The 13,688-nt window shown below is 43.4% G+C and overlaps 1 protein-coding gene across 1 annotated transcript in view; it reads left to right on the top strand.

Moving 5' to 3' along the window:
• KIAA1210 overlaps positions 1 to 13,688 on the top strand; it is a 49,166-nt gene that overhangs the window by 28,278 nt on the left and 7,200 nt on the right. Inside the window, exons 7-9 of the mRNA XM_009439563.5 lie at positions 2,825 to 3,022; positions 5,739 to 5,847; positions 9,780 to 12,980. Of these exons, the coding sequence (XP_009437838.2) occupies positions 2,825 to 3,022; positions 5,739 to 5,847; positions 9,780 to 12,980 (3,508 nt within the window). The remainder of the gene's footprint in view (positions 1 to 2,824; positions 3,023 to 5,738; positions 5,848 to 9,779; positions 12,981 to 13,688) is intronic.

Raw genomic sequence — 13,688 nt, 5'->3', positions numbered from 1 at the left:
CATAGTCAGATGAGGAGAATGCTTGATCGTTTTGCTCTTTAATTTTTAGCCCCGGTTTGAGAATGGATGTGGGTCTGTGTTTAGACTGATGTCTATAGATTCCTTAGTGAGAGTCAAGCTAACACAGGGAGATCAGTGGCTGTTATTAAGTTTGATGGACTCTTGGCTTCGGCTGTGATTGGAAACAGATAAACTCTGTCCTGCACATACCCAATCTAGAAATTGCCAGATTTTTGCTGAGCCTGATTTTTCTGTTACGCTATAGAATGAGTTTCACTAAAGTAAATTAAGTATCTTTAGTGTTTATACCACAAGGTTTGGGATGCCAACTGAATTGAAAGTTCTTTATATTTATTAAATATGTACTTACTTGCCATGTGGGCATCATAAGTTGGCTTTCATGCAAAGCAAGTTGTACGGTGTTCTTTTAGGGTTTCCAGATTCATAGAGCTCCTTGTTTTTCTCCTTCTACCTTTGGCTGGAGCTAGTGAGGCCTCAGAAAGAATAACTAAAATAATACAGAGAACAGAGGAGCTTGCTCTGATGACATCTCAGAAAGGCAACTTCTGGTGGAAGCCTTTAACGTAATCAAGTCACCAGTTCAAAAAACATGTTTTGAGCAACTACCATGTAGTGCTTGTGCAACTACTACAAGCACAGTTGGAGGTACTGTATCCCCAATACAGTAGTACATAGAACAGATAAAAACCCTTCTTCATGGAATTTATATTGTAATGGGGGACATGGACAATAAGCAAGCTAAATAAGGAAAACATATTGTATGTCAGACAGTGAGAACAGTGACAGGGAGAAAAACAATGTAAGGAAGGGGATATGAAGTGGCTCAAACATTTTAAATAGATTGGCCAGGGAAGACATCACTGAAAAGGTGCCTTTTTTTTTTTTTTTTTGACGGAGTCTCTCGCTTTGTCGCCCAGGCTGGAGTGCAGTGGGGTGATCTCAGCTCACTGAAACCTCCGCCTCCCAGGTTGAAGTGATTCTCCTGCCTCAGCCTCCCAAGTAGCTGGGATTACAGGCATCTGCCACCACACCCGGCTAAGTTTTGTATTTTTTGTAGAGACAGAGTTTCATCATGTTGGCCAAGCTGGCCTCAAACTCCTGACCTCAGTTGATCTGCGTACCTCAGCCTCCCAAAGTGCTGAGATTACAGGCGTGAGCCCACCACACCAGGCCATGAAAAGGTGGCTTTTGAATCAAAACCTGAAAAAAGTAGGGGAGCTAGCCACATGGACATGGGGGAAGAGCATGCCTAGCAGAGGGAACAGCAGGCACAATGGCCCCAAGGGGAGAGCATGCCTGAAGTGCTTGAAGAACAGCAGACCAGCAGTGTGTCTGGAGCAGGAAATGGCTGGTAATGTGGTCAGGGATAAAAGGAAGACAGATCATGTGAGGTTAGTGGGAGCATAGATGTTATCCTCCAGCCCCAAAAGACCAGAACTATGACACCACTCTGAGGTATGAAAGATGTTCAGAACAATAAAAGAAGAGCTTTTACTCTATACACTGATATCAAATTTATATTTCCAGTAGATAACATAATCTAACTAGATGATATCAGGAAGAAGCAGTATATAAATTCATAGATGAAAGTTGCACAAAGAAGTAAAGGAAATCTTGGGATCAATCCTACTTTTGTGTGATTGATCCCACAAAAGTCAACTGTACTATTTCTCTGTCTTCTCCCTGAATCCAAAACAGAATGGTCTGCAGGATTTGTCATCAGCCTGACCCATTAGCACTGTGTTAAGTCCCCATGCACTGGAATGACAGTGCCATCTTCATAACCAAGATAGTAGCTAAGGTTATCACTGCATCAACATACAATGGTGGTGGGAACCATGAAGGCATGTGAAAGCTGCAAGTACCAAGGGGATCCCTGGCACTGTGCAAAACTAGCCTGAAGAGAACTTAGTGGGTAAACACAATGGGAGATTCTGTCTACTTGCTAAATTATAATATATGGTTTGCTACTAGTATCTAGCAGAGACAGTTTATCAGCTGATCTTCAAAGGGCCTTCTGCTAACAGAAATCGAAATCTTCTTAGGAATGGAAAGAGCTCTGGGGAGGCTCTTTGAGGTATGGAAAATGCTATGTCCAGAAGCCCAGAGGAGACTATTTTGAAGATCCTACAGAGGAATTCAACTAGGTGTCCCAGAACCAAATAGTATGGAGATATGGAGGCCAGCCATAATGAGGACAGGGTTACAGGCTCCATCACTATCCCACTGGAGGTTAGAGCATTCAGTTCCTGAGGGTCCTCCCATCAGTCTTGCACCCATGAACTGTCAATATAAATAAAAGGTAGTGTGCTGTCTATGAAAATGCACCTTGCAGACAGGCCCTCTTCCAACCTGATTTTCCTGCCTCCACCCAACCCTCCAATATAGAAATCCCAGAGCTCTGCTGGGTTTCACTGATACCAATTGTTCCTCTCACCCCAGCCAGATGTCCTGTTGATAAGAAGGGGATCTAGGACAAGAGAACATGCAATCTCTCTGACTTTGCAAACTCAATTAAGTGGTTGTGTTCCCATCCCGAGGACAATGGGGTGCCCCTGAAAGCTTTCTAAGCAGAGGAGTAACCCAAACTTCTTCCTGTTTCTTGTTTTCATCTGCAAGGAAACCAGTAAAATTATGGAGCTTACCTCTAATGAATAAGCCCATTGACAGGAAATGTAGGAAAGGGGACAATAGTTCATGAAGGATTTCTTCTTTGGGAATTCTTCAGCCGGAAGAATATCCAACTTTTGAGACTAGTAACATCATACGGGTTGACTCGTCTATTTTCTCCCACCTTCCCCAGAGCTTCTCTGAGTTATCATCTGGACCTGATTGCTCACAGTCCTTGACTGCATTTGCCACGCTTGCCTCTACCAGCAGCACCCAGCTGCCCATTGGTTTCAGCACCCCAGCCACCACCCAGGGCTGTTTGGATTCTTCAGCTGCTCGCCACAAAATGACTTTAAATCCCCGCAAACAAAAGAAGAACCTTCAAGTGATTGTAAGTCCTTCAAGAGACATGGCACTAAACTCCTGTATAAGAAAAGATGAGTTCCAACCTTTGCAAACTACTACTAGGGAAATAGTATGGTGTAGGAGACTGATGCCCTAAGTAAGCTTGGCAAGGTCAAGGGTGCTGTCCTAAGCTTGACACCCCCAGAGGGGTGAGCAAGCTTGCATCTACTGGGTGTGGTTTCCTATCCATGTGGAGCTTATATTAGAAGGGACTAAAAGGAAGCAGAAACAGTGAATGATTTAAACCCCCATAAACTGCTTATTGGGTTAACATCTGGGAGTTCACTCAGCCCTATTTGTAGAGAATATTCAACCCTAGCCCAGATCAGGATTCTTTCAGTTATTAATCAGATGAGACCCATGAGTCACAAATTGCAGCACTATTCCACTTATTTGGAGATCAAGCTTTCAGCAACCCTAAACATCCAGAACTTAGTTGTTAACCCATCCAAAGATCTCCAAATAGATGCCACATGACTTTCCAGGAAGCAGACCTACTGTGTTAAAAACATGGCCACAGATTAGACTCAGACCTGACAGCAAAGAGAAGTGACAGCTGGTAGCAGACAGAATGACAGAAACAATCTGGGGCCATTTAATATAGGGGCTCAAGAACCTTGCCCACCTCAATATGTCCTTCAGGGCCACACTGTATCATAGTCCAATGTAATAGATAATTTTATTATTTGTCCAAGTCATCTAGAAAAAGTAGATTATTTTCCGTGATCCCTGTTTAAAAAGATAGAGAAATAATGCTTTTGGAAAAGGCTTTTAGTAAAAGTTAAGGATTAGGGCTGAGTGCAATGGTTCATGCCTGTAATCCCAGCACTTTGGGAGGCCAAGGCGGGCGGATCACCTGAGGTCAGGAGTGTGAGACCAGCCTGACCAACATGCAGAAACCCCGTCTCTACTAAAAATACAAAATTAACCAGGTGTGGTAGCGCATCCCTGTAATCCCAGCTACTCTGGAGGCTGAGGCAGGAGAATCGCTTGAACCCGGGAGGTGGAGGTTGTGGTGAGCCGAGATTGTGTCATTGCACTATAGCCTGGACAAGAGCAAAACTCCGTTTAAAAAAAAAAAGTTAAAAAATGTTAGTGTTTAGTGTTTAAAACGATGTGTCAGTTGTCTATAAAACTCACTTTGATCAAAAACTGAATTCGCCCGTGATTCTAGGCTGAAAGGAAGAGACTGTAAATCAGAGGTGAAGTGACTAAAAGATTGTACAGTACAAACATTTTACAGAGAAGGGCATTAAAGCACAAATAATTTCAGATACTTACCCAAAGTCAAACACCCAGGTGGTAGCAGAGCTAGGGCCAGAATCCAGTCTTCTGACTTCCAGCTCAGCACTTTTTTCATCCCACCATCTTGCCTCTAGCTTAGGCATCTCAATTTCACTTTAGGTTTTAGACAAAATACGAGTTGAAAGAACAGGTGGAGGAGCAGGGCGGCAGAGGGAAGCCCTCTGGTGGCCTTGAGAGTACCTTGTTAGTTTGGTGTCAAAGAAGGGGTGACCAATTACTAGGTGCCAAACCCTATACATGCATTATCCCCTGAATACCTCACCACAAACCTGGGAGATGGAGAAGGTTGGCTGAGGGAAGCAGTATGACCCTTCTAACTTTCTTCTTTCTGTATAGCCTAGTTGAGAAAAAGCCTGGGCATTACCCTGAGAAGGCCAGAGCATCCACTTCTTCCCTGTGACTCTCTCCCTGACATGTGGATGAATATAAAAAAGATCCAGGATCATTTATGACACAGGGACTACTACCACTTTCTCCCTGCTCTGTAATTTCTTAGATCTACAAGTCCCACAGGAGGTTTCTCCTGGTCCCTTATTTATTGATGTAGACACAGTGATTCAGAGAATAACTTGCCCAAGGTCACGCAGCAAGTAAATGATGAAGAGATTTTGAATCCAGGCCAATCTGGCCACGTTTACTCAAAAATAAATTATTATGAGCTGTGTCTGTTTGCACAGGCACTTTGAGTGGGAGTGTAAAGAGTTACATGTTTGTCTTTACATGCATGCCATAAAGGCTTACACTAAGCAAATTCCGGACACTGTTCAGTGCAGTGCTATGCTGACATTTCCAGAGCTGTATTGTAATTATCAGAAAACCTTATTTATACTAAACCAACTTCAGCCCATCCAGTGTAAGGGCTGAACCTTTCAGCTTTTTCTCCTTTCCCTCCCAACAAAACCCCAATTCTTTTTCTTCTTTTGATCTGGAAAGAGATAATTCATGCTTTCATTACATTCCCTGAAAAGAAGCCAAAAAGGATTTGAATTTGACTCACAGGTCTGGTGAAGCAAATCGGAGAATCCCAATATGGCCGAGGGCATGATTGTTGTCAGGCCCAATGACCCCGTTTTCAGATTCGTGGCCTTCCAGTGTGGTTCAGTCATTTCCAGGGTATTTTAGAGGGATCCCTGCAGTGTGTCACTCAGACATTAGAAACTCCAAACCTGGATGAACCACTTCCAGTAGGTAAAATGATCCCCAAGGATCTCTTGGTGGAAGCAATTCCATTAAGAAATCCCTGGAAATATCTCCATTGAAATAACGTCCATCTTTAAAGGTACTGTTACGTGCCCAGCATCAAGAACTTTTTTCCTGATGCTTTTTCTTTGGCAACCATGCAGGCGTGGTTGGAAAGCACTTCAGTAGGATTCAAGCTCTTTCTTTTCCTGTTTCAGGTGGAACCAAAGGAGGAGGAGCCAAACCTTCCATTGGTTTCTGAAGAAGAAAAGAGCATAACCAAACCAAAAGAAATCAACGAAAAGAAGCTGGGAATGGACAGTGCAGGTTAGCATATCTTCACCCTCACCCAGAAACATGTATGACAGACTTCATTGCACAGTGCTATGTTGATAGGAGCTATACCCAAGAACTACCCAAGACTGCTGCCCTTGGTCTTCAGAGAGCTTTCAATTTTATATGCAGAAAATGTTGTCCAGGCTTCTCCATCTAAACTGCCAAAGTAATACAATTGCCACTTGTGTGGGGTTCAGGTAAAGGATCATACCTGGATTCTTATTTTATGTAAATGAATTTCCAACAAGAGAGGTGTTTTGTTTGTGAATTTGTTTCATCCTCTCCGAGGCTAACGTACATGCTGAGTTCCTCAGTGAGCCCAGATATGAGAGGACAGCCACTGATTTCCCCTTCAGCATTCTTCCTCAGCAGCAGAACCAGAAAGGAATAACAGAATTGGCCAAAAAATCATTTTTTTAAAGTTGCCTTTCTCTTCCTGTAGAGAGAAAATGTCTGTGTTAATAATGATACTATTGCCCACATCCTTGGACAAAGAGGGTTTATGCAGCTGCAGACAGATGTCCTTGGCAGCCAACACCTATCAAATCCCCAAACAACAAATATCACCAGAGTGAAAATCTCTCTGTGTGTTTATGTGGGTGCATATGTGGATGTTGGCTCCAGTTGATGGCAAGCTGATTTCTAGTAGTATTTGATAAAAAAAATTCCAGTTCCTCAAATTAAGTTGAACAGTTATGTTACGTTTTTGCCACAAAGGATTTCACATGTGGGTTCAAAGACAGGACATTCCTAAACACGTTTTCCCATGAATACTAAGAAAACCACAAAACCCTCCAGAAAAAAAAAAGAAAAAGGAAGATTAAATGAGTACTCTTTTGTCTTTTTGAGCTTTATTTTTATTTATTTATTTATTTATTTATTTATTTATTTATTTATTTATTTAAGACAGAGTCTCACTCTGTCACCCAGGCTGGAGTGCAGTGGCGTGATCTCGGCTCACTGCAACCTCCACCTCCCTAGTTCAAGCAATTCTCCTGCCTCAGCCTCCCTAGTAGCTGGGACTACAGGCGCCCGCCGCCACGCTTGGCTAATTTTTTGTATTTTTAGTAGAGAGGGGGTTTCACCGTGTTAGCCAGGATGATCTCGATCTCCTGACCTTGTGATCTGCCCACCTTGGCCTCCCAAAGTGCTGGGATTGCAGGCGTGAGCCACTGCACCCAGCCTTTGAGCTTTATTTTTTAATAGTTGTCTCTTTTTACACACAGAGGATAGAACTGAGTCAGTATCCATGGTGGCAGATACTTTAGTTGATTTTCCATATCATGGAAGTGGTTTGGAGCATAGTCAGCTATTATCAGCGCTGTATGCTGGATATGAAACTACTGGATGGAGCTAAGGATGCAGCAGATAGTGAGGGAAGAAAGGCACAAGGGGCCCTTCCATCTGGGGATCAAAGTGAGTTCCTTAGAACTAGAAGAAAGGAGAGGAGTAATCTGTACAACTACTACCTTGTGCTTGACCTGAAGCCTGTGGACCAATGCAATTCTTAAGGCATTCCAAGAATTTCTTTGCATGTGTATTACATATGATCGGTTTAAAAAAATGTTTTTATTTCAATAGCTTTAGGGGTACAAGTGGTTTTTGGTTACACAGATGAATTGTATAGTGGTGAAGTCTAGGATTTTAGTGCACCTGTCATTACAGTAATGTACATTGTACCCATTATGTAGTTTTTCATTCCTCACCCCCTCCTACCCTTCCCACTTTCTGAGTCTTCAGTGTCTAATATACCACTCTGTATGCCTTTGCATACCCATAGCTTAGCTCCCATTTATAAGGGAGAACATGTGGTATTTGGTTTTCGATTCCTGGGTTACTTCACTTAGAATATTGGCCTCCAGTTTCATCCAGGTTGCTACAAAAGACATTATTTCATTCTTTGTTATGCCTGAGTAGTATCACATTTTCTTTAGTTGATTTTCCATATCATGAAAGTGGTTTGGAGCACAGTCAGCTATTCTCAGCGCCGTATGCTGGGTATGAAACCCCTAGATGGAGCTAGGGATGCAGCAGATAGTGAGGGAAGAAAGGCAGCGAGGGACCCTTCCATCTGGGGATCAAAGTGAGTTCCTTAGAAAAGTACTAGAAGAAAGGAGAGGAGTAATCTGTACAACTACTAGCATGTGCTTGACATTTTCTTTATCTACTCATAGGTTGATGGGCACTTAGGTTGATTCCATATCCTTGCAATTGTGAATTGTGCTTCAATAAACATATGTGTGCAGGTGTCTTTTTGATATAATGACTTCTTTTCCTTTGGGTAGATACTCAGTAGTGGGATTGCTGGATTGAATCATAGATCTATTTTTAGTTCTTTGGGAAATTTCCATACTGTTTTCCACAGAGGTTGCACTAATTTACATTCCCAGCAGCGGTGTATAAGTATGCTCTTTTTATCACATTCATCCCAACATCTATTGTTTTTTGACTTTGTAATAATGGCCATTCTGGCTGAGGTAAGATGATATCGCGTTGTGTTTCAATTTGCATTTCCCTCGTGATTAGTGACATTGAGCATTTTTCATATGTTTGTTGTCCATTTGTATATCTTCTTTTGAGAATTGTTTATTCATGTCCTTTGCCCACTTTTTAATGGATTATTATAGTTTATTGTCACCTGGCTTCAGCTCTGGGTGCTTTCAGTTTTGAAGACTCTGTATGAGTTCCTTGGTTGCAGAGTATCTTTGTGTGATGGCTTTCTCAGATGCTGATTGTAGTAGTGATGTGCTGGGTGTGTGCGCAGGTTCACTGTCTCCTATGGGGAGTTTTCCATCTGGTTCACAGTGTAGGCTGCTGCCCATCACTTCTTTCAAAGGGTCTGTGGTTTCTTTCACTCTTTCTGTTAAGTTCCTGTGTTGCTTCTTGGAAAAAGCTCGCAGCATGAATATCTACATGCTATTTGTCTTTCCAAGTGGGAGAGACATGCTAACAATGCCTCCAATCTGCATCTTGGAAATAAAAACAACTAGGATTGTTTTAATGTAAGAGGGTAGAAAAAAAGAAGAAAAGGGGGCCATAATCTTGCCTCCCAGATAACTCCTATTGACCCCTTCTTAAAAAAAAAAAAGCAACATGGCCAAGCACGGTGGCTCATGCCTGTAATCCCAGCACTTTGGGAGGCCGAGGCAGGTGGATCACAAGGTCAGGAGTTCCAGACCGGCCTGACCAACATGGGGAAACCCCGTCTCTACTAAAAATACAAAAGTTATCTGGACGTGGTGGCATGTGTCTGTAATCCCAGCTACTCAGGAGGCTGAGGCAGGAGAATTGCTTGAACCCAGGAGTCAGAGGTTGCAGTGAGCCGAGATCGCGCCACTGCAGCCTGGTATGACGTATGAATTCAAAGTGTGAAATTTGTCTTTGGGTAGAGTGTAAAATAGAACCATAATTAATTTTCAATTTAATTTTCAATTTCACTCCAGCCTGGGCGACAGAACGAGATTCCGTCTCAAAAAAAAAAAAAAAAAAAAGCAATACATGCACATGACATGAAATTTCAGGTAGTTCAGATAAATATTATGTAGAAAATAGAAGTGCTAATTAGAAAGTAAAAAATTCAATTCCTCCTTCCCCAGTCAGTTTCCCCACAGGTAGTCATTGTTACAGGTTCAAAATTTGCCTTCTGATGTGTCTCACACTGAATGGTGGACCAGACTATTGGTAAAAAGGTGATAAGCCAAACCTGGAGTCAGTTTCTAGAACTAGGATTTCTCTTTGGCTTAAAAATGTCCAACTGCAGAAACCTAATAGTGACCATGTTGCCCTCTGTCTTCCAAATAGCTGCTTCCTCATACTAGGAAATTCAGTAGCAAATAGGTACCACTGGACCAGGGCACAGTATTCTTATTTTAGGAAGTCAAAGTCACACATATTTCTCCTTTCCTTATTTCTGTTTGGTGCAGATTCCTCAAGCCAGAAACAGAACAACAAAACTGAGATGTATGATAAGAAGACAACAGACCAGGCTCCAAACACTGATGCTTCTCGGAGTCAGGGCTATCCAATGTCAGCAGCATATGGAAGAAGATGGAGAAGAAAAGGAGCAAGTGTTTCAGGATTGAGTGGGTGTGAATTCAAAGGAAGAAGCCTTAAACAATCCAGTGAAGGGTATGGCCTGGGCGATAGAGCTGGGTCTTCACCTACCAATAAGACTGCCAGGAATGTCCCTTTCTCACACTTGTCCTTAGAGAAGGACAACATGGAGCAGCCTACAACTTCACAACCAGAAACCACTACCCCTCAGGGGTTGCTTTCAGATAAAGATGACATGGGAAGGAGAAATGCTGGCATAGATTTCGGATCCAGAAAAGCATCAGCAGCACAGCCCATACCTGAAAACATGGACAATTCCATGGTTAGTGATCCACAACCATACCATGAAGATGCAGCTTCTGGAGCTGAGAAGACAGAAGCCAGAGCTTCTCTCTCACTGATGGTGGAAAGCCTTTCTACAACCCAAGAGGAGGCCATTCTCTCAGTAGCAGCAGAGGCTCAGGTGTTTATGAATCCTTCTCATATCCAGTTAGAAGATCAAGAAGCTTTCAGCTTTGATTTACAAAAGGCCCAATCCAAAATGGAGTCAGCCCAGGATGTTCAAACTATCTGCAAAGAAAAGCCTTCTGGAAATGTTCACCAGACCTTTACAGCAAGTGTTTTGGGTATGACAAGTACTACAGCCAAAGGAGATGTTTATGCCAAGACTCTGCCTCCCAGAAGCCTTTTTCAGTCCTCAAGGAAGCCTGATGCTGAAGAAGTCTCCTCAGATTCAGAGAATATTCCTGAGGAGGGGGATGGTTCTGAAGAACTGGCTCATGGTCACTCTTCCCAGTCCTTGGGGAAGTTTGAAGATGAACAAGAAGTCTTCTCAGAATCAAAAAGTTTTCTTGAGGACTTGAGCAGCTCTGAGGAGGAGCTGGACCTCAGATGCCTCTCCCAGGCTTTAGAGGAGCCTGAAGATGAAGAAGTCTTCACAGAATCAAGCAGTTATGTTGAAAAGTACAACACTTCTGATGATTGCAGCAGCTCAGAGGAAGACCTGCCTCTCAGACACCCTGCTCAGGCCTTGGGAAAGCCCAAAAACCAACAAGAAGTCTCCTCTGCTTCAAATAATACTCCTGAAGAGCAGAATGATTTTATGCAGCAGCTGCCTTCCAGATGCCCTTCTCAGCCCATTATGAATCCTACTCTTCAGCAACAAGTCCCCACCAGTTCAGTGGGCACTTCTATAAAACAGAGCGATTCCGTGGAGCCAATCCCTCCAAGACACCCTTTCCAGCCATGGGTGAACCCTAAAGTGGAGCAAGAAGTTTCGTCATCTCCAAAGAGCTTGGCTGTTGAAGAGAGCATTTCTATGAAGCCTCTGCCTCCTAAACTTCTTTGCCAGCCCTTGATGAATCCTAAAGTTCAACAAAACATGTTCTCAGGTTCAGAGGACATTGCTGTTGAGAGAGTCATTTCTGTGGAGCCACTACTCCCCAGATATTCTCCTCAGTCCTTGACAGATCCTCAAATCCGGCAAATCTCTGAAAGCACAGCTGTTGAGGAAGGCACTTATGTGGAACCGCTGCCTCCCAGATGCCTTTCCCAGCCCTCGGAGAGGCCTAAGTTCCTGGACTCAATGACTACTTCTGCAGAATGGAGCAGTCCTGTGGCACCAACACCTTCCAAATACACTTCCCAGCCATGGGTGACCCCTAAATTTGAGGAACTGTATCAACTCTCTGCACATCCAGAAAGCACTACTGTTGAAGAGGATATTTCTAAGGAGCAGCTGCTTCCCAGACATCTTTCCCAGCTGACGGTGGGAAATAAAGTCCAGCAACTGTCCTCAAATTTCGAGCGGGCTGCTATTGAGGCAGACATTTCTGGGAGTCCATTGCCTCCCCAATATGCTACCCAGTTCTTAAAGAGGTCTAAAGTTCAGGAAATGACCTCACGACTAGAGAAAATGGCTGTTGAAGGCACTTCTAACAAATCACGGATTCCCAGGCGTCCGACCCAGTCATTCGTGAAATTTATGGCACAGCAAATCTTTTCAGAGAGCTCTGCTCTTAAGAGGGGCAGTGATGTGGCACCTCTGCCTCCCAATCTTCCTTCCAAATCTTTATCAAAGCCTGAAGTCAAGCACCAAGTTTTCTCAGATTCAGGGAGTGCTAATCCTAAGGGAGGCATTTCTTCAAAGATGCTACCTATGAAGCACCCTTTACAGTCCTTGGGGAGGCCTGAAGACCCACAGAAAGTTTTCTCTTATTCAGAGAGAGCTCCTGGGAAGTGCAGCAGTTTTAAAGAGCAGCTGTCTCCCAGGCAGCTTTCCCAGGCCTTGAGGAAACCTGAGTATGAGCAAAAAGTCTCCTCTGTTTCTGCCAGTTCTCCTAAAGAGTGGAGGAATTCTAAAAAGCAGCTGCCTCCCAAACATTCTTCCCAAGCCTCAGATAGGTCTAAATTCCAGCCACAGATGTCATCAAAGGGCCCAGTGAATGTACCTGTAAAGCAGAGCAGTGGTGAGAAGCACCTGCCTTCAAGTAGTCCTTTCCAGCAACAGGTTCATTCAAGTTCTGTGAATGCTGCTGCTAGGCGATCTGTTTTTGAGAGCAATTCTGACAACTGGTTCCTAGGAAGAGATGAAGCTTTTGCAATCAAAACCAAGAAATTCAGCCAAGGTTCCAAAAACCCCATAAAGAGCATTCCAGCCCCTGCTACCAAACCTGGGAAGTTCACCATTGCTCCTGTCAGGCAAACATCCACTTCTGGGGGCATTTACTCTAAGAAAGAAGATCTTGAGAGTGGTGATGGTAATAATAACCAGCATGCAAACCTATCCAATCAGGATGATGTTGAAAAGCTTTTTGGAGTTCGACTGAAAAGAGCCCCTCCCTCGCAGAAGTATAAGAGTGAGAAACAAGATAACTTCACCCAGCTTGCTTCAGTGCCCTCGGGCCCAATTTCATCCTCTGTAGGCAGGGGACATAAAATCAGAAGCACTTCCCAGGGGCTCCTGGATGCTGCAGGGAACCTCACCAAAATATCTTACGTTGCAGATAAGCAACAGAGCAGGCCCAAATCTGAAAGCATGGCCAAGAAGCAACCTGCTTGCAAGACCCCAGGTAAGGCTTTTATCTCTCCAGATGGCAAGCAGATATCAAGTGGAAACAACTGGAAAGCAAAGCCTTGAATGGGCATTAAAGTCTATTCTAGTCTTTTACTGAATTGTGGCTTTGATAGGGCTGGTTTATGAGTTTGGGAGCAAAATAGTGCCCCATTCTAGATTTAATAGATTTGGAGGTAGTTAATTTTGAGCCTTCCCTTTCCCAATGGGATCCCCCTCTGGACATCCATCTACATTCCATAGTAGACACATGACCATTTCCCAATTCCCTCTTCCTCACCCTCTGCACACCTTACATTTGGATGGAATTTTATGCTTTTCTCAAAATACTTTTACATGTATTAAGCCCCTCCCTAACACCATGTGGATTTTTAAAGCCAACTCATTCGTAGAGCACTATGTTCGGTCTCTCAGCCTGAAATCTTAATTTGCCATAAATGTCTCTTCGCTCATCTGAAATATCTAAGAATTTAGAGCTAGGCGATCTTTTGGGCACGAATGTCTCCCAAAACCTTTGGACCTTCACACTCCATCCTTGGAAAAATCTTTTATATTCCTGTAACCACACTTATGTAACCACACACTTGTGCGAGGGACTATGAAGTAACAAATACTCTAAGATTTTTCTAGGAGTTAGAGGAATGGCATCAATGGCCTGAGCCTCTGGCATCCTTGGGATTTTCCCAGCCCACCTGGCAAGCATTGT

Source organism: Pan troglodytes, chromosome X (assembly GCF_028858775.2).
Source record: "Pan troglodytes isolate AG18354 chromosome X, NHGRI_mPanTro3-v2.0_pri, whole genome shotgun sequence".
Lineage (NCBI taxonomy): Eukaryota > Metazoa > Chordata > Mammalia > Primates > Hominidae > Pan > Pan troglodytes.
Note: the sequence above shows the minus strand (reverse complement) of the source record. Positions and strands in the feature narration are given on the sequence as shown.